Source organism: Mixophyes fleayi, chromosome 12 (assembly GCF_038048845.1).
Source record: "Mixophyes fleayi isolate aMixFle1 chromosome 12, aMixFle1.hap1, whole genome shotgun sequence".
Lineage (NCBI taxonomy): Eukaryota > Metazoa > Chordata > Amphibia > Anura > Limnodynastidae > Mixophyes > Mixophyes fleayi.
In genome coordinates, this window is record NC_134413.1 from 9,952,196 (window position 1) to 9,976,222 (window position 24,027).

Sequence of the window (24,027 nt, forward strand, 5' to 3'; positions counted from 1 at the left end):
TAATTTGTCCTCCTTAAAACTAACAGCAGAGCTACCCTTATCATAGGTCAGATCTTTAATAATATTACGAATACCTGTCGGTCTCGTTGGCGATACAGAGCAGATCTTGCAGCCATAAGCTTGTAATTTACTTTTCCGACCTCAAAAATGGTGGAGAACCATTGAAATGGTTTCCGTGACAGATATTTGTTTGTTCAAGGAATTGGAGTCTTCTGCTAGACGAGATCCTTACCTTAGCCCTGGACCAAGGAAAAATAGAACTGGACAATCCATATGCCCCAAAGGTTGGACCAGTCACGTGTTTCCTATCAAAGAGCAGGATGATTCTTTCAGAGGGATAGAAAACCTTTGTGGCCTGTGATATCCTGTACTATGCGGGGTGCATTATTATGGCTATGAGGGAAGTGGGTATCGATACTAATCCGTTCAGGTTCCACTCACTGCGGGCCATGTTTACAGATAAATTTGAGGTTCTCCGAGCAGCCACCAGGTGTGTGGTGGTCTGCCCGTCAGTTGTTGGTAGGTGACAAGCCCCCTAAAAAACAAAACATGGGTTTTCATGAATCTATAACCGGCAAACTTGATTTTTTTTTTTAGGGAAACAGGATTGCCTGCTGGCACAGCTCCCGGTCTACACCTATTGCTAGATCTGTTGTTGCCATTGGCGAAATACAGCGAAATAATAACATTATTATTGTATTTTCTGCTGTTCCCACTAGACAAGGGACCAGAGGAGTCCCCAGACCAGCGTGCCTAAGAGACAAAGTGAAGCTTGAGCCACAAGGGTTGAGCGTGCTAGGACAGCAGCCATTTTGCCAGAGTTTTGTACTCCTTTAGAGTTATAATGCTATTTTTTCCTGAATAATATTGTTTTGCTTTCAACAGCTCTCAACACTTTCTCCTTTTCAATCCCTTGCATCTGCATACGTTATATTACAGTAAACACCTAGCAGGGATTACTGCACCCTTTCCTTCCTTGGGGTTTTCCCTTTCTCTAGAAGTGGATTGCCATGGCTAAGCTTTCCGAAAACCTAAGTTGCAGGCCATGCGTGCACGAGTGATCACGAGCGTTTGCACCGCCCGCCCGCCCTGTGGTCAGGCAGGAAAGTGAATTTTTTTTCGATACCCCCTGCCTCTTCAGCGTAGGCTGGGAAACTTGCTACCTACCCCACCTACCTACCTACCTATCGCCGGGTGGCAATACTATTTCTCTAGTACACATCATTTTTGCAGGTCATAGATTCCTGCAAACTTGTATGTATGCGTGTGTGTGCAAATATGACTTGCAGGGGATCCTGGGCATCTGTACCCTAGGCCCCAAAGCCTGTATTAAAGTTCAATACTCTTTACTTCAGATATATATGTCTATATTTTTTACACCTACTCCACCAGCAGCCATTGCATTGCAGTAGTGATTGCCAAAGGACGATAGAAAGACGCGTCTGTAAGCGGCGGTCCGTGCATCGATGGCAAACGATAATTTTTCTTTGCTGACGAAACGTAATCGCTGCACCTTCTCTTTTCCACGTTTTATCCTTAACCTAGGGCAGCACGGTGGCTCAGTGGTTAGCAGTTCTGCCTCACAGTGCTGGGGTCATGAGTTCAATTCCCGACCATGGCCTTATCTGTGTGGCGTTTGTATGTTCTCCCCGTGTTTGCGTGGGTTTCCTCCGGGTGCTCCTGTTTCCTCACACACTCCAAAAACATACTAGTAGGTTAATTGACTGCTAACAAAATTGACCCTAGTCTCTCTCTCTGTGTGTGTGTAAGTTATGGAATTTAGACTGTAAGCTCCAATGGGGCAGGGACTGATGTGAATGAGTTCTCTGTACAGCGCTGCGGAATTAGTGACGAAATATAAATAAATGGTAATAATAATAAAACATGCCCGCTTAACGTAAATTAACTGCACTTTCTGGGCTCCTGGGTTTGCCCCCCAAACCAGCTGCCAGTGCCAGCTGATGCCAATTAATTCCTAGCCCGCTCTAAATGCTCAGCAAAAGCAGGCCATGAAGGGGTTAAAAGAAAAACTTCTAGAAGTTTTGTTTTTTTGGGAAGCAAAAAAAAACCACCCTGCAGAAAAGTGACTACACACTGGCAGCCCTGGTGCTGACCAGTCCCTGTGTGGATGTATCACTGACAGAGGGGCCTCCAGTGCTGGGCCCGGCTAGCAGGGGCAGAGCTCACGCACTGCTGGCAGCGCTGCACATATTACAGAAGGGGATTTCCATGGCAGAGGAAGTCACTGACAGCAGAGAGAGCAGAAGGGACTTTCCAGCTTCATGAGGAGAAGTTTTTTTTTTTCTACAAAGGGGGCGGAGCCTGAGCTCTGCAATGCAACCGTATGAGAAGGGGCTTTCTGAGCATCAATGGCACCGATGAATCACTGGCGAGGCGACCCAGGCTGCTCCCAGTGCTCCGTCCTGCTCCTCCAGCGAAGCTGCGCCGGCCGTCCTTGATGAATAGTGAGTAGCCATCACCGTAGGTGTCAGTCATGGAGTGCAGGGAGGGGGGTGACCCTCTGCTTCCACCCTGCCCCCCTCTGCTGTTCCCTTGTACCTCCCTGCACCCCTCTACTGTCCCTTTGTACCTCCCTGCACCCCTCTGCTGCCCCCTAGCACCCCTCTACTGTCCCTTTGTACCTCCCTGCACCCCTCTGCTGCCCCCTAGCACCCCTCTACTGCCTCCCTCTGCTGTTCCCTTGCACCCCTCTGCTTCCACCCTGCACCCCTCTACTGCCTCCCTCTACTGTCCCTTTGTACCTCCCTGCACCCCTCTACTGTCCCTTTGTACCTCCCTGCACCCCTCTACTGCCTCCCTGCACCCCTCTACTGCCTCCCTCTACTGTCCCTTTGTACCTCCCTGCACCCCTCTACTGTCCCTTTGTACCTCCCTGCACCCCTCTACTGCCTCCCTGCACCCCTCTACTGCCTCCCTCTGCTGTTCCCTTGCACCCCTCTGCTTCCACCCTGCCTCCCTCTCCTGCACCCCTCTGTTGTCCCCTTGCACCTCCCTGCACCCCTCTGCTGCCCCCTAGCACCCCTCTACTGCCTCCCTCTGCTGTTCCCTTGCACCCCTCTGCTTCCACCCTGCCTCCCTCTCCTGCACCCCTCTGTTGTCCCCTTGCACCTCCCTGCACTCCTCTGCTGCCCCCTAGCACCCCTCTACTGCCTCCCTCTGCTGCCCCCAAGCACCCCTCTACTGCCTCCCTGCACCCTCTAACTCTCCAGGTGATCCCTGATAATGCCAATTTCTTTCCACATGTGGGCGGATCAACTGTATTAAAGGGGCAGTGTAACTTTGTGGCCAGGTCCTGCCTGGGGTGTGAGGACTTTTTGGTGTATTTGGTTTCCTGCTGTGCAAAAAAAATGAAAATAAATAAGTTGTCTCTATGTCTGTTTATATCCTAGGTTTAGGATGTGTTATTGGTCACTTTTCCTTGTCCATCAGCTAGGTGACCCCTTGGTGTGGGGTTAGGTCATGCAGCTGGCTTTAGGGATAAATGTTATAGAGGCCCATTCATGGTTAGTATATTATGGTCATGGCATTATTCTGTGTTTAAATGGTGCCATGTGATGTATATAAATTGCACAAGGTGAAGTCTGATTCACTCTGCATGGCTGGGCTGGTTAAGGCTGTCTCTTAAATTGTTCAAAATTACTCCCATCTAATTCACATTGACTCCCATCTGATTCACATTGACTCCCATCATTGCTTGTACTGCTCAGTTGTATACAGAGAGGAATCATAGAGCCAAGAATCTGTAAGATTTAATAGCTTACATTGAGTAAGTCATTGGCCTTTTAGATGTAGATATTATACAAATGTAACTTGCATGATATTGTAAAAATAATTATTATTACTATATCACACTATGATGTGCTAAATGTATTCCATAGCACTTTCTAACGGGAGAAAATCTACAAATGAGATATTGTAAGATTGATACAATAAGGTTATGCCGAAGAGCTTACACTCAATTTATGCCATGTAATTTGTCCTAAGCGCTGCCTGTACATCCTTTTGATCGATTTTTATTTATTTATTTATATTTTGCCTAGATAAGCTTTTGTAAATATAAAAGTTTGTGGAGAAGGGGTTAAATTATAGTAAAGTCAGCTGTTCAATGACAATAGTTGTGTCATGCTACATTCATAGTTGCTTGCTGAGTGTTCGGAATTCAGTACATTCATTCTCTGACCATGTGGAGCAATTCACATCCACTTACTAACTTGTGAGCACAGTGCTATTGTGAAATTCTTATTCTTAAATCTTGTGTCATCCTTGCAAATCTGGTTGTGTCCTAAGGCTGCAGGTCTGGTATGGAATGTTCCCTGTGTGATATCACTTTGACATTTTATCCGGGATTTTTTGTCTTCTTTCCTGTGAGTATTCTGACTTTCTGAGTCATTTTGTGGTCTCAGTGTCCGTGGAATTTTTACTACACTCTTTCCTGGTACACGTGAGCCACTTATAAATGTTATAACTAATGTTATTGGGGGGGGTTCACTGTGCGTGCGCAAACTCAAATGAATGGAATTGTGGCTTCTGTATGGAGTTGGTCTTGATTTTCTCTATGAGACGTAGGCCTAATTCAATATAAAGCACATCAAGAGAGAAGCCAAATGTTAATGCAACATGGATCAATTACAGGGTGAGTGTGTGTAATATACATACATATATATATGTGTGGATATAGATATATATATATATATATATATATATATATATATATATATATATATATATATATACACACACATACATTGTAAGATATATATATATATATATATATATATATATATATATATGTGTGTGTGTGTGTCACAGTTTTGCAATGAAATACATGTATTCATCACTGAGAATTGTTTTGTTTCATGAAAGGAATTATTTTGACTCTAGAAAAATAATTACCAAATCCACACACAGTAATGATAATGTAAGATGCCAACAACAGAAATACATAAAAGCAATCACTGGATATGACCTTGGGATTCTTGTTTTTCTAAAATTTAGACTCTTGGGGCTAGATTTACTAAACTGCAGGTTTGAAAAATTGGAGATGTTGCCAATAGCAACCAATCAGATTCTAGATATTTGTTTAGTACATTCTACAAAATAACAGCTAAAATCTGATTGGTTGCTATAGGCAACATCTCCACTTTTTCAAACCCGCAGTTTAGGTAAATATACTCCTTGATGTATCCGGACTAGTGGGTATAGGCCTTTATAACGCCGTTATTGTGCTGATGAGCAAAGGGAATCCAATGACAACTTCTCTGGATTTAAAGAAAAAATCAAATGTACTGGTGTTTTGTTTCAGAAATCTGCACAAAAGCTTGGCGTTATTTCTGTTTGTTTTTTTTTGCTCTTAATAGCACAGAGTAATCTATTTGCCAAAAGCAGGGACTATTGCACTTAAACCATTCCTTAAAATGTTGTCTGATATGGAACAACCTGTTTTACAGTGCTTGGCTTCTACAGCGAGTGTTTACAGTGTATTGAATTAGGGGTTGGTATAAGCTGTGTTGCAATAAACAAGTGCAATAACTAGGGGATTTTCTCTAAAGAGACAGTACAGGGAGGAATTTGAAAACATTCGGTTAACCCTAAACATTAGCAACGTTTGTAGAAATCGTCTGTTTTTAATGAAGAGCCTAAATTTACCTGTTTTTCCCGGGAATTTGCAGGCTGTCCTGCGAGCCCATAGGACTCCAGGATGTTTGGTATGTGGTAATGATTGTCATAAGCCAAATGGGCTAATATGGAGCCATAAGGAATGGTTCTAGTCTGAGTGTTTGGGTATATACCCCTGTGCCGATTTAACATCAGGGGGTAAATGTATTAATGTTCGGACTCTTCAACTCTGGCGTGTTCAGCGTCTTCGGCGATTAAATTTCAAGCGGCGCTGCCTTGTAAAGGGAAACTTCCCTTTACAATGCAGCGCCGCTTTAAATTTAATCGCCGAAGACGCTGAACACGCCGGAGTTGAAGAATCCGGACATTAATACATTTACCCCCTGATATTTTGGCCTGTACTGTGTTCATGGGAAGTTGATTTTATCTCCTTTTATAAATGTGCTGCCAAAATTCAATTTTTTTTTTCCCCCTTCCAAATGCTCAACAGTGTCTGAAAGGTCTACGCTCAATTTTTGCTTTATTGGAAACTCTAAAAAAAAAATATATAAAAGTGCATTGAGCACAAGAAATTGTTCCTCATAGGGATCTATTGATCACTATCTTCAGTTTCGTGCAAGCTCCGTGCACCGTCTTTCTCTGTTTATGAAACCAGCTGAACCATCAAGTATCGAACCAATGGCTCGAAACCGTAGCCTACGCATGTGATGCGGGGGCTTCTTGCAGATCAGGGGTAGGATAATCTATATATAATGAGGATACTGTAAGTCACCGAGGGGGTTTGGAACCTTATAAAGGTGCAAGGCCACGGACCGAGTGCCCTTTTGCACGTAGCGGGTCTTCAGGGTGACTTCTAATATCCGTGGTGTGTTTATTCCTTATAGCGCACACTTTTTCATAACGAACACTGAAGGACACCAGAGCTCACCTATTATAAGGTTATGATGTTATTATTTATCATTATTGTATTTATGTCTTGCTGTATGTGTTTTTATGTATCTTTGCTGTACAGCGTTGCAGTCTCTGGTGTCTTATAAAAAAAACGATGATGATGAAATTGATGCGTTAACTTACAGTTTTTTACACCAACCTAGACATAAATTTATATTTTTTTGTCTCTTATTGCCTTGCGTTTCGCTGTTTCTGGCCACAATTAATACATTACTTTTCTATACATCTGGTGGCTATTTATGGAGTGCCGTATCTCGGTGAAGTTTTTTATCCGGTTGTGTATATCGGTCCGTCTATGTGTTTGTAAAAAGTAAATTTGAAACCTTAGTTTAGATCAATATTTGAACAATAAAGCTGTTTATTCAGGATGTGCAACTCTCCTGTTATAAACCGTTGCCAACTGTGCCATGAAAATAACTTTTTAATATGTTTTTACTGGATTCCGTTTTTTGCTTGTACAGATATAATGGTCGTAGGCATGTGACTGAGCGGTGTTTAAAACCGTTTTGGAAGCATCTTGATGCTGTGGTTTATAATTGCCAAAGATGGTTTCCAGGGACGTTCCCAGTTCCTAAAATGTGGGCATGGGAATGTCCCTGTTTTTTAGAGAAGTTAAGCGTGTAGTGCTAATTATGTGTCATGGAGGCAAGTCCCTGTACATGCAGAACTGCACTTACACTGCCCCGTTTTGTCCACATGTGTCACAGACCCAATGTGCTTCTAGAGGTGGGAACTGGCTCGGTGGAGAGGAGCAGAGTCTAAATGAGTGTCCTGTCTTTATCAGAGACCCCCTGTAATGAGCTGATGGACTTCTCGGCCGGACCCCCAAAGCTTGTGGCTGCCAGGTTGGGCAGCCGCTGACACGGGAAGAATCGGAAAACAAGAAACTAACCCACAAATCTAGTTGGAGTGGGGACAGAGGTTAGTGTGGGCAGCGCATGATCATTTTAAGAACCGAGAGGCACGCCGGTGCAGAACGGGGGGTGTCTCGGTAGCAGAACTGCTTTTGGGAACATGACCAAACAGAGTTATGTAACCCTGCGATTGCTGTCGTTCTCAGTATCTCTTCTTATTCTGTGTCTCTTCAAATGTTCCGATTGCTGGATGCAATTCTCTGTACCTGTTCTGCGTTTGTATTGATGGAACAGCCGCACAGTGCCACTTCCTTTACTCGCTCAGTGCAGTCCTTAATATACACTTGTGGAGTGTGATAGGACCGTTTAAGTTGTAATGATTCCTGGGTGGCCTTTCTCTGAGCAATGCTATAAGGGAAAAGCTTTGCCAGCTCAATAAATGTTGCATTCCCCATGCATTTCAGCCATTTGTGGGCTACACAGCATCTTAGCATTGTATACACTTGTATAATTGTTTGAAATTGGGTAATTTATACGGTCTAGATATTTCCCGTGCTATGTAATTTAGCGGTGTGTACGTATAATCCCATCCTTCACACCCAGTGAATATACATGGTGCCATTGGTGGTAGGGGAGGAACGGTTAATGAAAGTGGAAGTTTGGAAGACTTCGGGGGGGTACATGTATTAACTCCTGACTTTTTATTTTTTTTTATTTAAAACTCTCCGCTATTCAGCGACTTTGCAGTGAAAAATTAAAACGGCAATGGCTTTAAAGGCAAAACAATGCCTTTAAAGTAATTAGCGCTTTAAATTTTCACTACAAACTCGCCAAATAGTGTTGAGTTAATACATTCCCCCCCTAGTTCCTATGTGTTGGGCAGACATTGGGTGAGACTGCTTTGATCGCAGTGTCCAGCTTGTAGGTTACAGATATTTTAAAATCCTGTTCATTGTTTAATACATTACAGACATCATATTATAATTCTGGTCATTTAGTAATGCGTTGGCTTTAACATTCTGCCTCTCCATGTGTCCTCGGGGGGGGGGGGGAATCTGTCCAAATTTTCGGCATTTAACTTTGTGTCTATTGTGTGGCAGAAAACTACTCACATGGGACATTGTTCCCTATGCAGCTCCGATAGACAATTTGTGAATTTAGTAATTGTTATTTTGTGTGTGTGTGTTTCTATACTTTCATGGCAAACCATTGCCACTTTATCATTCAAGCAAAAATGTATTTATTTAAAATAATACATTTCCAGTGTATGGCACCTAAGTTTCCACGGGACTTTCAGCTGTTTTTTTTGGGAGATTTGCTCAGTTACAAAAGTCTAGTCGTTCTCATTTAAAGTTAACTCTGAAATGCCCTGATGTGCTCATCTGGAGTCTGTGGTGATTTGATCCTCAAACACAACTACAGTGTTTCCCCAACTGGACGGAATTATTGCACCACCGAGTTCTTGAAGGTGTGTAGCTTTCAGCAACGTTTATGCAGAAACAACATTGAGCCTGTTTTTGCAGACCAAGCATTATAAATAAAATATAAAAATAACCTTTCACAGGAAAAACTTGTGCACCACCAAAGCTTGGAATTCATCCACCATGAACTTGCGTAGGTCAATGTTATTCAGCGTTTGTACCAGTATCACAGATTTGTGTACTTTGTGACTAATGAATGGACATAAATCTTAACCGCGACCTCTGTACTATAAAAGTTTTGTGATGGCCTAAAGGACTTTTTGCTCAATTTAGGATTACCGGAAGTGAATTTGGAGCAGCTTTTTCCAATGTTTGTTACACACTAGAGTACACAATATACACGTTTTACAAGATTTGCCTTCAGATCTGTGCTCTTCATCTGTCATAACCATCGGCTTAAAAGATGGCGATTCTGTAAACTCTATGGAGATCTGATCCTGAGTGCGTACACACCGCAGGATTGGAACTACATTTTGTTCCATCGCAAGAGATTTCTAATCCGTTGATAAAATCAAATGACTCGATACAAAGAGCTTTGGAACGATAATTTGTTCATCGTTGCAGCGTACACACTAATGCGATACCGGGCCGAATGGTCGTTTATCATGTGATTGGCCCGATAATCGAATGAAAAACCTGTCGTGTGTACCCAGCCTAAGGTCTGCTTTTTGCGCCAAGGAAAAAGCGTATCACTGACGATCTCTTAAACAGACCTATTAAAGAACGTAAAGAATGCGGAACAAGTGGATGTAAGGTCAGATTAGCATCTGGTGCATTTTTATACAATGCTTATTTTAATTACAGGGAAAATCTAGATCTGAATTGGAATTGTCGCTGTTTGGTATTACTCTGTTTCACGCTGGGTTATAAAGTTGACATTGATAATAATTGGATCACGTGGTACAGGATGAGACTGTTGGTCAGTTTTCTTGCTCCTTGTGGTCTACGTTGTCTAGTTCATGAACGCGAACACGCAGATTTGGCTGGTCGTGTGCCCAATGAAGCCTGACTCGGATTTGAGTATGACTGTGTCTGTTCAGATTTGCCATATTGCTTAAAATGGGAGACCATGCTCCAAAACATTTTTTATTTTATTTTCTCCCTCAGTAAATATCAAATTAACCTCTCTTCATTAATAACTATTATCTCTCTAGTGCTGAGCTGTGTGTCTCGTTGGAGACAAGCTAACATTCATTAGATTTGTTAACCTGCATCTAGACTTACCAATCCAGTGTGTCCACTTCAAGGCTTTGGATGATTCATGTCGGTAAGAGTCTGCCACTGATTAATTGATTCACTGTTTGTATATAGTGAATGCAATTTTGCGCAGAATTTGTAGAGAAAGTTTCCCTGACAGTTGTTTTCAATACCTGGGATGGAGGATGATTTTTTTGAAGGTCAAAAGGATTTAAACCGGGGTCTCCAGCAAGTTTCTCTGAAGCGTCATATTTTTTTGGTGATTTTTAATTTTTGAAATAATTTTAGTGCCTTTTTTTTTTTTTTTGAGGGTTGAATTGATATTTTTGCATACCTCTACTCTACCCCAATTAGTATGTGACCACCGAGTTGCTAAATTTTGGGGCTCCATCTCCATGCTCTCTCCGTATGCATAGTCTCCAAATCTGCCCTGCTGTCTCACATGTTGTTCTAGTCCCGAGAAGTATAAGCACATGGGCAGCATGGTTGCATGCTGGCTAGCATTGCCCCCTCACAGACAAAATATATTTTTTTCGGGGAGAATACCTCTAATGGTTTTTATGATTCTAGGAACATAAAAGCCATTTATTTCCAGCGTGTGACTTAGGGAGGGAGACCACCTCCACGCATATGAGCAGGCTGGGTGCAAGGGGTGAGTAACTGTCTAATCAGAGTAGGTTCTGCACGTGGGCTTACAGAACGGTAATTAGCAGAGTGACGTGTACTGTTTTCATTATTGCTGTTGAGAGACTGGCGTTTTATGTATCTAGTTCCGTGCTGCACTGATGAGCGTGTCAGAATGACTTTCATGTCCTATCGTAGAGTTAACATCACATTGCTGTGTTATAGGTGTCGCACACTTTAAATATTGCTTATTAATAGCCCATTTTAGGCTGGGGGTGGCTTATTGAGGATGTGTATTGTACTTTTCAAGTTTCACACAGGAAGCCTGTTGTGCATAGAAGAAATAAAATATCCTCTCCCATCGTCAAACGTTACATTGAATATCTTTAATTGTAAGAAAAGGTACCGAAATTCTCATGTACGTTAGTGAGTAATGGTATAAGTAAGGAGAGATATATATATATATATATATATATATATATATATATATATATATATATATATATATATATATATATATATATATATATATATATATGTATTTATTATTATTATTATTATTATTTTCTTTTTATTAGGTTTTTGGTTTAGTACGGGCTGGATTCTACTCCTCGACTGTAAAATAAATACTAAAAATGGGTGAAACTTAAATAATCTGTATAAAACAACAAAACTACAGCTGAAATTCTCTGGCTGAACAAGCTTGCGTCATGGTGGCACAATGGTTAGCATTGCTGTCGCTCAGTTGCTGGGGTTGTGTGTGTGTGTGTGTGTGTTGGGAATATAGGTTGTAAGTTTCACAAGGGCAGTGAACTATGTGACTTATTGTCTGTTAAGTGATGCGTAATAAAGGTTAGTGATAATAAGCCTGGCATATAGTAGTAAGGAAGGATGCCAGCCAGTTGGCAGACCATTTGTGATTGGCATTGTCTTAGTCTTCTTAAGCTGGGTACACACTACCGAGAACTTCTCATAATGAGATATCTGTAACGATTTTCCCGGCGACTGGAAGTCCCAATTTATGTGAACACACTGACATGATTGACCTTCAGATCTGTTCTCTACATCTGTCATAATCATCTGCTGAAAAGATGGCGACTCTGTAAACTCTATAGAGATATATGGACACTGCCGGTCCTGACAGTACGTACACACTGCAGGATTTACCCAACATCGTTCCATCGTTTAAAGAGATTTTTAGGCCGGTTATAAAATCAAATCAAACGATACAATTATCATCATCATCACCATATATTTATATAGCGCCACTGATTCAGCAGCGCTGTCCCTGCCCCGTTGGAGCTTACAGTCTAAATTCCCTAATATACACACACAGACAGACAGAGAGACTAGGGTCAATTTTTGATAGCAGCCAATTAACCTACCAGTATGTTTTTTGGAGTGTGGGAGGAAACCGGAGCACCCGGAGGAAACCCATGCAAACACGGGGAAAACATACAAACTCCACACAGATAAGGCCATGGTCGGGAATTGAACTCATGACCCCAACGCTGTGAGGCAGAAGTGCTAACCACTGAGCCACCGTGCTGCCCATAAGCTTTGGAACGATAAAACATGATCGTTGGAGCGTGCACGCTAATGCGACATCGGACCTAACGGTCGTTTATCTTGTGATTGGCACAATAATCTGGTGAAAACCTGTAGTGTGCACCCAGCTTTACTTTCCTATAAAAGATCTATTTCACAGCACAGTGTCAGATTCCAAGGTGCTTGTTATTTACGTTAAAATTGTCCCTGTTGTCATTGATTTTTTATTTTTTTTCAAAGAGCACAAAGGTTTATGACTTCTCTGGGAAAAGCCCTGTTAGATATGACTGGAATGTAGCGTTCACAGTGCGAAAACGAGAAAATGAATAATCTCTGTTTATTACACACATACTATTTCTGCAAGTAAGGGGGTTTTGACCCCTCTTATTAAATGTGGCCTCTGTAATTTGTTATGTTGTAGATCTGGGGGAAGGGGGGCTTTGTAAACTTGTCGTGTGCCATTGTCGTGGAATTTGGTTATGCGATTAGTCTGTAATGAAAACTGGGATATTTGCAGGGAACACTCTTTAAAACCTGGGATTGTTAGTGAGGGACAATTTGCATCCGTAAAAGTTTTTTGTTTTCATAGGATTGTCCCCTTTCCCCCACCCAAAATCTGTTTCTTGCAGTATTCATCCAGAAAGCGGTTAACCTCTTTTAACTAAGAATAGAATAGAACACAATAAAAGGGGACAAAATGTCTACATATACCGGCATACATACATGCAGTCGTGTCTATACTTGTCCAGCTTATTGTATCTGTACAGCTCAGGGAAAATGTATTCTGATATACTGTACACATTTGCAGACAAGAACCTGAGTGAAATCATGTTTTGGTCACTTGTTGGATTACTCTCTTTCAGAATCTAATAAATAGCTGTAATACAAATTACCCAGAATAGTTTGGCAGCGAGGGCACCGTGACCGTTCTTTTATAGCATTTACAATGGGTCTGCAAATTGCCATGGTGCCCTGATTTGGAGAATGCGCTCAGCGTTTTACAGTCTACGATCGGATGATTTGTGCTTTGAGCAATTTATTTTGTTAAACGGGTATAATCGATTATAGCAAACAAAAATAAAAGCTTGTTTATGTGGTAGGAACATTTTCCATGTTTAGGTTCAGCTAGAAATGCTTTGCTTTTATTGCATGACTTGGCTGGATCACTGTGCATCGCCACGCATGCAGGAGGCAGCCATTTTGTGTTGGACGAGCCGGTATTCATGAGACGGCTGCCTAGCAACTAGTGACATCACTGCCGTTGGCGTTGCTGGTTCCGAGCTCATTGATAGGTCGGATCCTGATGAAATTTGGTCCGGCCCACAAAAAGTAACTCTGTTTTGGGGGGGGGCATATCGGAAGTTATGCCTCACCCCAAAAAATGACTTGACATTGTTTGAAGTTTGGAAGATCCCCTAGCATCCTTTGCTCACCCGACACCATAAAATGTGCGCCCATATGTGTTTACTGTACGTTTTATCGATAGGATGTACCCTAAATGATACATTTTATTTAATTTTAAAACTGCTGCACTGTGGGACCGTTTAACAGGCTCCTACTTAATTTGCATTTTATGCTGGAGGCATTTGGCTTTTTAACAGATACCGTATCGCCAGTCCAAAGAGCTTACACCGTTCAAATCGTGTTCACCACTGAAAATAAAATTATACGCACTGTCTTGGGTTGATTTCTGTCTTGCCGACCAAAATAATCATTACCCCACGTCGGATCTTTTATTCCAAAATGATCATTTTGTTACAGGCAAACAGCTGTTTAGTCATCTTGATGTCATTAAGATTAAAGAATGTAAATATGCAAATAAATTATGTGCAAAATAACCCACGTACTATATTTTTGTATAAATGTTTATGCCAAAAAATAAAACAAGGATTTCACTTTCAATCTGATCTACAGAAAACAAGTCATTTAATATTGCCTTTTTAAAACAATTGAAAACTTTCCACAGAGGAAGTATTTCTCAAATGAACTGTAAAGAAAAAAAATGCACATAGGTAATCCCCTCTCCATCACATTTATTATTGCAGCAATACTTGGGAAGTACAGTTCTGTTGTAGCAGTAATTGCCTATTGTGTGTTTTCTGCAGTCTCTCTATGCTGTCTGCTTTCAGTTTGTGGTTCTTGTTTCATAGGATTGGTGGCGGGTTCTGAATTGCTTGATTCAATCAATATCTGCGATGGCAACACCGAAAGTTTATTTTAAATTCTGCTTTAAAATTTGTCTTTGAGAAAATTGCTGTTTTGACAGATGTCATTTTAATTTTTACTACTCTGATATATTTAACTCAGGAGGGACTCTCTGTGCCTGTAATACAGTGTATGGGTAATGTGTGTACGAGAGGTACTCACTGTGTGAATAAGACCAGTTATTATATATTATTACGTTACACAATATCTCCTACTTGTATATTGTAATGCAACACATTTCAATACTTTATTGAAATTCCCAGTAGTTTTTGAAACTCGTTCTGATGTAAACTCAAGAGAAGATTTATTAATATATATATATATATATATCATACTTGCCAACCTTTCCTCGTTGGCTTCAGGGACATCCCGGGGAGGTGGGCGTGTAGTGGCGGGTCTTGATGAATCGCATCATTTTGGCACCACCCCCTAATTGACTGTCACAATTATGGCCAAATACAGCAGGGGGCGGGGCTAAGACGACGCATGCGTCATTAAGCCCCGCCACTTATCTATTGCAGGGGGCGAGAACCGGGAGGTTTCCCTGCTCGCCCAGGAGGTCTCCCAGAAATTTGCGAGTCTCCCGGACATTCCAGGAGAGTAGGCAACTATGCGTTAAAGAAAAGCAGCTAATGAATCTCTAGAGACTGAAGTCTCTTACATTTCTGTCTCCATTACTGAAGTCATGTTGTCTTACCTGTCAGTCTTTGATTAAATCTTGGTCTCCATGAAAATGGCCACCTCCATAGGCATCAATACATGGACATAGGACACAATTTCTGAACTGTGTCATCATGCCACAGATGGAGAAGCCAACCACGTCTTGTACTGGCTCAGCATCAGGGAGAATGCCAGACTCTTCAGGGAGTGAGGGAGATCACCCCTATTTCAGGGAGTCTCCTTGACATTCAGGGAGAGTTGGCAAGTATGATACATATATATATGTGTGTGTGTATATATACATATATATATATATATATATATATATATATATATATCATAAAAAAATATATTGGCTGCTAGTACTATTTGTACGTGAAGCATTCTCTTTATTTGTGGGACCCGTACATTTTTTTTGTTTCATTTTTTTTAAAGACCTTTGGCTGACCTAATAACCGCTTAGTTCAGTGTTCAATGTTATCTGTAAATATTGGTTTATAACTTCTAGTAATAAAATAACAGTAAATGACAACTAAAGGTTCTACCCTAGAACAACATGTACAGTGTGAGAGAGGAGGATGTTCTATCCTGAAACGCACGATACCAGCCTTCGGGAAATGTTCCTTCAAGGGAAATGCTGTGAAATGTTGGAAACCTATTTTGCAAGGCATTTCCTGTTACGTAGATCAAGTGACAGCGGAGACATTCCTGGTTTAATATTCTTTTCTGTAGCAAATTCTAGTGTGAAGTTGTGCAGTAATGCCTCCCCCCCCCCCCCCCATTCCTCTCTCCATGCACAATACAATTCTACTTTCATTCATTTGCAAATGCTTCGCAATACTGCAACCGTGCGGGGCTAACGCGTCTGTCGTTTACCCCTGTGTGACTTAAACCTTCACCTCTCTCTAGACCTCACCAACCTCATTCGCTTAAGGGGATTTCAAACAGTTGGGCTCGGGAAGTACCCAGAATAAAATGTGAGAAACATTAGCTGCAAATAATATTTTTAAAGGAAATCCTTGTTTGTTTGTTTTTTTAACTCCACAATCTCCAGCTCTAAAAATCCTAATAATGATTTTAAAGGTGGTGAGGACCAAGGAGAGAGATGGATCTAAATGAGGACACCCTTGAGCAGTGCACTCCATTAGACGTGAGTGTGAAATCGCTTCTTGGAGAAACTACATTATTAACCTTTTCGTACCCTTCTATATATCACTCACTTTGTATCTGCAGTCTCCATTATTTTATATTTTTGCAGCGTATTGCTTCATTGGAAATCTCTCCTGAACGTTTTGTTTCTCCATGTTTACCTCTTTTGTCAGAATTAGCTTTGCACTTTGACGTGACTGGGCGGAAGGGTCTGTCTGTCTCATCTTCCCAGAGGGAGGGTAAAATTAAAGGGTAAATTCTCAGTAGGGCTGTTTGCTTTCTATAAATGGATGATGTGAGAATAAGTACTTAGATGCAGATTTTTATGTATATTTGCATCTGATGATGAACACAGAACTTAAATGATTTATTACAGAATATAGAACGCAACAGCGCCTCTAGTGGTTAAATTATTATGAAAAATTGTAGTATAACTTTTTTTTTTCTTTTGTAAATTATAATGTTTGCATAACAATGGGATCCCTTGTTTTATTCCCCAAAATGTGACCTACACAAAATCTAATATTTGTATGTACATATGTAATGTTATAGTATAAATTTGGGATGTGTGGGCACATGCAAGGGAATTCAATTGGCCACGTAACTCTCAAAAGTAACGCAGCCTGTGCACTATTACCGTTCATATGTTAATTTTAACCTGGATGCCGCGAGAAAAAATTAGCATTAAAAATTGCCGTATGAACTGTAATAATGTGCATTACCGTAGTTGCAGTAATAGTGCCCAGGCTGCGTTACTCTCGAAAGTAACATGGCCAATTGAATTCCCCTTAGAGGCTTAATGCTGTGCTTTACCATGTTATTTGTGTGGCTGTATTTACAGACATTCTATAATCCCTGTGGATCATCTTATAAGACCACATTGAGTATCAAGTTTCCACTACAGCTTTGCAAAGGGAATTTTCTTATCTATTTATTTTTAAATGGGCTTCTCTTATCCCCATCACACACACAGAAGACTTGTCCCATAGCTGGAAGTGAACAACTAGAAAAGCGAGTTCTGGGATGGGTCAAAAAGATATAACCGCAGAGGAGAGGATCCCTCTAAAACCGCTCGCTGACCTCTAGTTAGTGCCTGGGTGTAGATCAGCTGACTTCTAGGAATCTGAGGATCTTCTTAAGAATGTCTTTGATGAAAGGAATATGCAACGTCACTCCATATTGTAGTAAAGCCTTCTATTTGCATTGTAAAAACATATTCTTATTTTTATTTATTTTTTCCTTTCTCTCGTACTTTTTTCAAAGAAAACATGTTTTAATAGTCATTCTCTTCGGACAGGACGACTTTCTATTTGTGCAAAATGTGCTGATCCCCCCCCCCCCCCCCCCCAAAAAAAAATCCCCAAAAAAATCCTATGGAACAGATTATATACCATATTCCACAAAAGTGAGGTGCAAATTGAACCATGTCCAAAACTGGTGGAACATTCTAGTCCTATGATTGGCTAAAGGCTTGTTGAACCCCAAGACCATTCTATTGCTATGATTGGCTAAAGACTGGTTGAACCCCATGAACATTCTAGTGCTATGATTGGCTAAAGACTGGTTGAACCCCTTGAACATTCTATTGCTATGATTGGTTAAAGACTGGTTGAACCCTATGAGAACACTCTACTGTAGTTTTCTGGTTGCACGTTGCTTGCACGTAATCTCATTGTGAGGAATACAACAGGTGCTCAGTTATTTGTGAAACATATCTAAAAAAAACCCCCCAAAACTCAGCTTTTTCATACAGAGAAGCTTTCATTCTATGTTTAACGGTACGCTAGAAAACATAACCTGTCTGTGCATTGTTTTTGCAGAGTGTCCTATTTTACTTGCAGATAAAGTCATTCCTTGAGGGAGGGCTTGGAGTTTTCTTAAGTCAAAATGGGCAAATAAATTAATTTGGAACTGTCGGGGGCTAAAAAGCATCACCTTTTCAACAGCCAATAAAGTGCTTGTAAAATTTGACCGGAGCGTTTGCATAGATGAATAATAATCACAGGCATTCAATGCTCCCACGTGACACCAGCCCAACGCTGCTGACTATGGGACTGATATTTGCTTTAAACACTTGTATCCAGACAATGCAGCCTGTGTGCCTGAGGATATTATTCAGGTAGTTTCCATGTATTATATTTTGGGTTCCCAAGAATGATGATTGCAGGTTTAGCAATGTGACTTTACAGGGTGGAGAAATTAACCTGATGACCTTGTAGAGTCTCTGGATCTCTTTGTATCACCACATCCATTCCACTGAGCATTGTGCACGCAAAAGGGGGACATGGCCGGACTGCGTGTGCGGCCATAACACGTGTGGACGTGTAGTTGGCGGTGCACATCCACTACGATTCCTAAGTGCCCGCCAGTGTATGTAGACAAGAGCCAGAGAACAGTCAGTAAACTTGTATATGCTTTGATTTTTATTCTCCTATCTGGTTAAACACTTTCCCCTGTGGTTTGGTCAGATGTATAACTTTGAGTAACTTTAAAATAACATTTGATTTGCTAAGTTTACCAGGAGCCATTAAAACTTTAATTTTCAAGTAGATCGCTCCTGTTTCTGTAACACTGCGTTTAAAATCTCAGACTATTAAAAAAACAAAACAAAACAGGAGAACTTTCATAAACTTTTCGCTCCTTCCTCCGGTCATGCAGTAACAGAGGTCACTATGCTTTTTAAACTTCAAGAGCGCCTGCAGGATCTGGCTGTTTCATGTAATTTGCATAGCAGGCCACTGGCCTTCCAGAAGCGATGTCCGCGTAGCAAATGATGGAAACCCCTGGAGGGACAGCTTTGCCACCCCAGCGGTTACGGTATAATGGACAGGGCTAAAGAAGACTACCGCCCATTACTCCAAAGTCGTTAAAATAAGTAAACGCACACATACAATTTATTAAATAAAGTTCAATTGAATAAAAGATCTCCCTAAAGCCTTTGTTCACCATTTCATTAAGTAATGATCTGTTGTTTAAAAAGAAATTTGAAACGACCAACAGCTAAATGAATAAAGCCAGAGCTGCCAGCCAATCACACGCATCTAGGATGGTGGAGGTGCTCGTGATTGGCTGGCAGACTCTGAGCACGTGCCACTGGCACTTCTAGGTGGAACAAAAATGATTGGCGGGGTTCCGCTTGCAAAGCTTCAAGCCAAAACGCTGGCGAGAAACCGTGGCGTGGGGCGATATTGTGCTGAAAAGTGTTACTCCTATCCTCTACTTGGTCAGTTGACATTCTGGGCCATCTGCAATTGTGAATATTTCTGAATGATCCAAAAAAGCAACTTTTGTCTGTTGTATTTCTCCTGTAAAACACAAAGCCGTTGTGGCTGGATTTAGCGCAGACCAACAAATAAATCTGAAGAATGCAATAAAACGCCTGTAAGTGAAAGTACAGTCTCCGTCCTCTGTGAATCCCGCTGAGTTTCAAATGGATTGGAATTCGAAAAGGCTTACAGAGACAAATCGGGTAGTTTCCAGGCTTTTTATTGTGTTAAATCAGTTATGATGCTATCATTTCTGTCTATTTATAAGGCATCTTGGCTGGTAGCTGCAGACCTATTGCACAGCTGCTATTTATTTATTCTTTTTTTCTTCTGTAATTTTTGTTGCATTTTGTAGACACCATTTTTATTGGTTTATAAGATTTGCTTGACTGTAGACCTAAAACGGATTACCTTCCATTGTGTGTTGCTAAAGGAACTCTTATCTTATATTTTTATTTTCCCATTTTATTTGTGTAATGTAAAATGCTAGTAAGCTTGCTTGTAGTGCTTATTCATTAGAGGTGCCATTGCTTGTCTTCTCTTCCCCATTTTTTTTTGCCCCACCAACAAGGTGGGTGATGCTTGTCTTATTGGCAGGACATGTGTGACATAATTGATGGTGGGGTGGTATTATAATAATAATAATAATAATAATAAATAATATTATTACCGTTTATTATCACTGTGCATTGGAGCTTACAGTCTAAATTCCGTACCACACACAAACTAAGGTCCATTATTGCCAGAAGCCCTTTAAATTACCAGTATGTGGTTAAAGTTCCCAAAGTTCCATGAGTATCATCAACAAATTTCATAATAAGGATATCATTTGTTAAAACCTGACTATGGATCCAGGATATTAATATATTATATATAATATTTTTTCTGTGTCTATTGAACAAGGGTGTAATGTTAATGAAGTCTACCCGGGATTCAGAATTTGGAAGCATCCTAAGAATCCGTGACAATTGGGGGTCATACTAAGCTTAATTCTGAATGAACTGCAATTTTATTGGCAGAGATCCTGTTTCCAATAGCTAAAATGTAAGATAACAACATGTTCTCATTTTGGGACCCGCCTATATAGAAAAGGCAATATTTGAGTTGTCCTTTTTTAAACAGTTCAGCATTTTCTTATTAAATCAGATAGGATGGAACATTATTCAGCATTTCTGATGACTGCAACAGTACAACTTTATTATTGTAGCATTAATAGGAAACCATTTCTTCCTAGGGGGGTGTGTACTGTGGCAAAGGTTTGACATCATCACAATTTTTGCAAAGTATTTATTTTTTTTTGTTTTTCTTTGGAGTTTATGTAGCCTGAAAGTGGAAAGATTAATGACTGAAATGGAACAAATGAAGTAAACTGAAAGGTTACGTAAACCTTAATCAAAGTGTACATGTTGCAGGGTGGTGGAGCCAGCACGTGGACTGGATGAATTAATATATGAATATATAAGCCATAGTCCAATTAGTTTTAAGGGGTGGGGGGGTCTTTCCTGACCACTTACTGCAGATTGGATAAATACTGTCATGTGTTTTTAATATTAGTGGCCCTGTAGGTTTTTCTAGTAAGATGTCCAATCTTTTTTTTAATCTATCTATAATGTCTGTCAATGCCTTTTTGGGCGTCCATTCCAAAGTTTCACTGCTCTTATGTTAAAGAACCCTTTCTGTACAATTCCACTGCTCTTCTGGTAAAGAATCTTTTCCGCAAGTGGAATTTTAAATATTTTTTTTTTTCTCTTTCCACATGCAACTGTTGATCTTATGCCTCTATGAGGACCTTTTAAACTAATCCTGAATAGGTTATCACATTTTTCTTTTTAATATATTGCTGGCTTCAGTTGCTGCAGATTGGCATTGCGTGCTGCTGCTTTACCGCACGCTAATAATTATGTTGGCTTTATTGTTTAAAAAAAAACCAAAAAAAACCCAGAGAGAAACATACTATAAGTTGTGTGTGACTTTTATTTCAGTTTTGGACCCTTCCTCTGAGTAATCCATTTTTGTTGTTTGTTTGTTTTTTTTGTTTTGTTTTCTTGTCTATATCTTCAGTACATTTTGTCACACCAGGAAATGTGCATCTTATCCCTCCTCTCGCTTAAAAAAAGAAAATCTCTTCATTTTGTATAGAGTTTGCTATATTCTGGCCATCTGCAATTCTTGGTTACAGTCGGAATACATGAAAATTGAATGTTAGAAATAAATTGCAAGTTTGTCTGATTGTTGAGATTCTCTTTTTTTTTCTTTTTTGAGGTTTTTTTTCACCCTAATGGCATTAAATCATTGGTTTGTACAAAGTCATGATGCAGCTTTGACTAGTTTTACTTGGCATTATTTTTGCTTGCACCCGCACTGTCCTGTCTTTATACAGTTTATTTTCACTGCCCTGGAATATCTAGATACCCTTTCGTATGATTGCGCAGCTTATATCGGGCAATGAAACTGTTCTACTCGGCCTGATGTTATAAGTACGTGGCCAAAAGGCACAGAAAGAAAGTAGAATGATACAGTGACGGTTGCTGGCAAACCCTAAAACCTCAACAAAAGAAGTCCACTGAAGGTGGACAAGTGGCTTAATTCAATAGAGGAACATTGCATTGTATTTCCCAGTGGCAGATATATATATATATATATATATATATATATATATATATATATATATATATATATATATATATATATATATATATATATATATATATATTCTTCTGTTTCCATTTCTACAGGGTCCTTATGGAAAAGTTGACCACAAATCTCATGGCATTAAAGCAGCGATCCCACATAGAAAATGTATTGGTTGATTTTAGTAGTTTTAAGTAGCTTGTCAAGCATGCCTGTGATAGTAATATTTCTTAGCTATTCTCCTGCAAAATATTCTCCTTTTCAAAAGCTCTCTGTTTGGCAAGCAGATATGGCCACCAGACACAGCCAGTCTGCTACACAGGTTCACACCTCTCAGCATGTCATGTGATGGCAGAGGGGGGGAGAAGGAGTGCACACAGAGCTCAGAGGGGTTTTCCAAAGTCTCTCTGCTCACTACATCATGTACTGTGTGACTGTGGTTGCCATGGCAGTCCAGAATCCTAACTCATTAACAACAACCTGAAGAAAAAAAATTTTTTTTTTTTTTTTTTATGAGATTGCTGCTTTGCTCTGAAGAGTGGGTTATTTAAAAGGTCCTAGCTGCCAACACTGGTATATAGATTCCGGGTACACTGTATCTATATGTCCTACAACTAGCGCTATACTTCCCGTCACAGTCCTGCTTCCCCCTTTTTGAACCTCACTGCTTGACACTAGAATAAGATAATCTATTGATAAATATCTCCAATTAATTTTGACTTCTATATTATCTAGTGTAGGAATACACTGCCAACTGCTTGTAAAGTAAGAGATTGTACTGTGCAGTGTCCAGACCAGATGCTGAGAATTGCATACAGAACAAGTAGGACTATGTTGGTCAGGGTATAAATAGCCGTATGTGTAATTATAAATATATGACCAGCGGTGGTCAGCATATTTGCCAGCGACCCTTGGTCTAGAAGTGAGTGTCCCTTTCCCTTTTGCAGAAAAGCGGCCTGTATGAGATAATGCTGATGTTCTATTGTGTGGTGTTTATGCAGACTGAGCAGAATGGTAACGTACGGCTGACTAGACAAGACTGGTGAGATCACTAGCACAAAAACCCCCCAAAGATTTGGGAATTATTTAGATGAGGATGGCCGCTTGTGACTCTTGCAGGTTGCTCTCGGCCCCTGGGCTGTTTTGTTGTCAGCGCTGCCGCTTGTATTACATACAAGGGATAATTATTACTTGAGGTTGCTTTTCATCACGTGGCTGAGTGAGTCTCCGGTTGGACTGAGCACAGATACAGGATTCGTCACGTGTGCGTGACCTGAGAGTATGTCGTCTCCGGTGATCACGGAGGACATGCCCATATGTAGTGTAAGCTTTTAGTCTTTTGTGCATAAGGCGTTAAGAGGTCAGCCTGTTTGATGCTAAACATTCGTAACCTTTCCACTGCTGTCCAAATAATATTATTGGAGCGTTAAAAAAAAAAAAAAAATATTTTTAAAAAGAGTTTGAGGTTGACAAAGCAACTTATTTATTTATAAAACTTATTTACATATTTATTTATGGAACTTATTTATCCTACTTAAAGAGCAGATTTAAATTTTCAGTTCCACTAATGTGGAATTTTTTATTTTTTAAAGTATAAAAAAAAAAAATTACATTTATACGTTTTATTCTTTAAAAAAAATGGGGATTTTCGCCATTTGATAAATCGGACCCTTAAACTGCATTATAACATATGGGCAGGGGTGCAGGTACAAAGACCCAGGGCCTGGGCCTGCTTGTGTAGTGGGAGGAGTCACCAACCTGAAATGACCCCGCCCCTTTTGGCAGCTGTAGAATGGGCCCCAAAAAGTTGCTGTACCGGGGCCC

The 24,027-nt window shown here is 40.4% G+C and overlaps 1 protein-coding gene across 6 annotated transcripts in view; it reads left to right on the forward strand.

Moving 5' to 3' along the window:
* TRAF3 (TNF receptor associated factor 3) overlaps nucleotides 1-24,027 on the forward strand; it is a 75,903-nt gene that overhangs the window by 22,985 nt on the left and 28,891 nt on the right. For 2 of the 6 annotated variants that reach the window (XM_075192411.1, XM_075192412.1), the window contains exon 1: nucleotides 2,128-2,465. The exons of 2 other annotated variants lie outside the window; for them this stretch is intronic. In XM_075192411.1, the coding sequence (XP_075048512.1) occupies nucleotides 2,345-2,465 (121 nt within the window). In that variant the 5' untranslated portion in view covers nucleotides 2,128-2,344. Of the gene's footprint in view, nucleotides 1-2,127; nucleotides 2,466-4,201; nucleotides 4,386-7,239; nucleotides 7,510-24,027 lie in introns of those variants that run through there. 2 more of the 6 variants (XM_075192415.1, XM_075192414.1) reach the window with 2 other exon arrangements.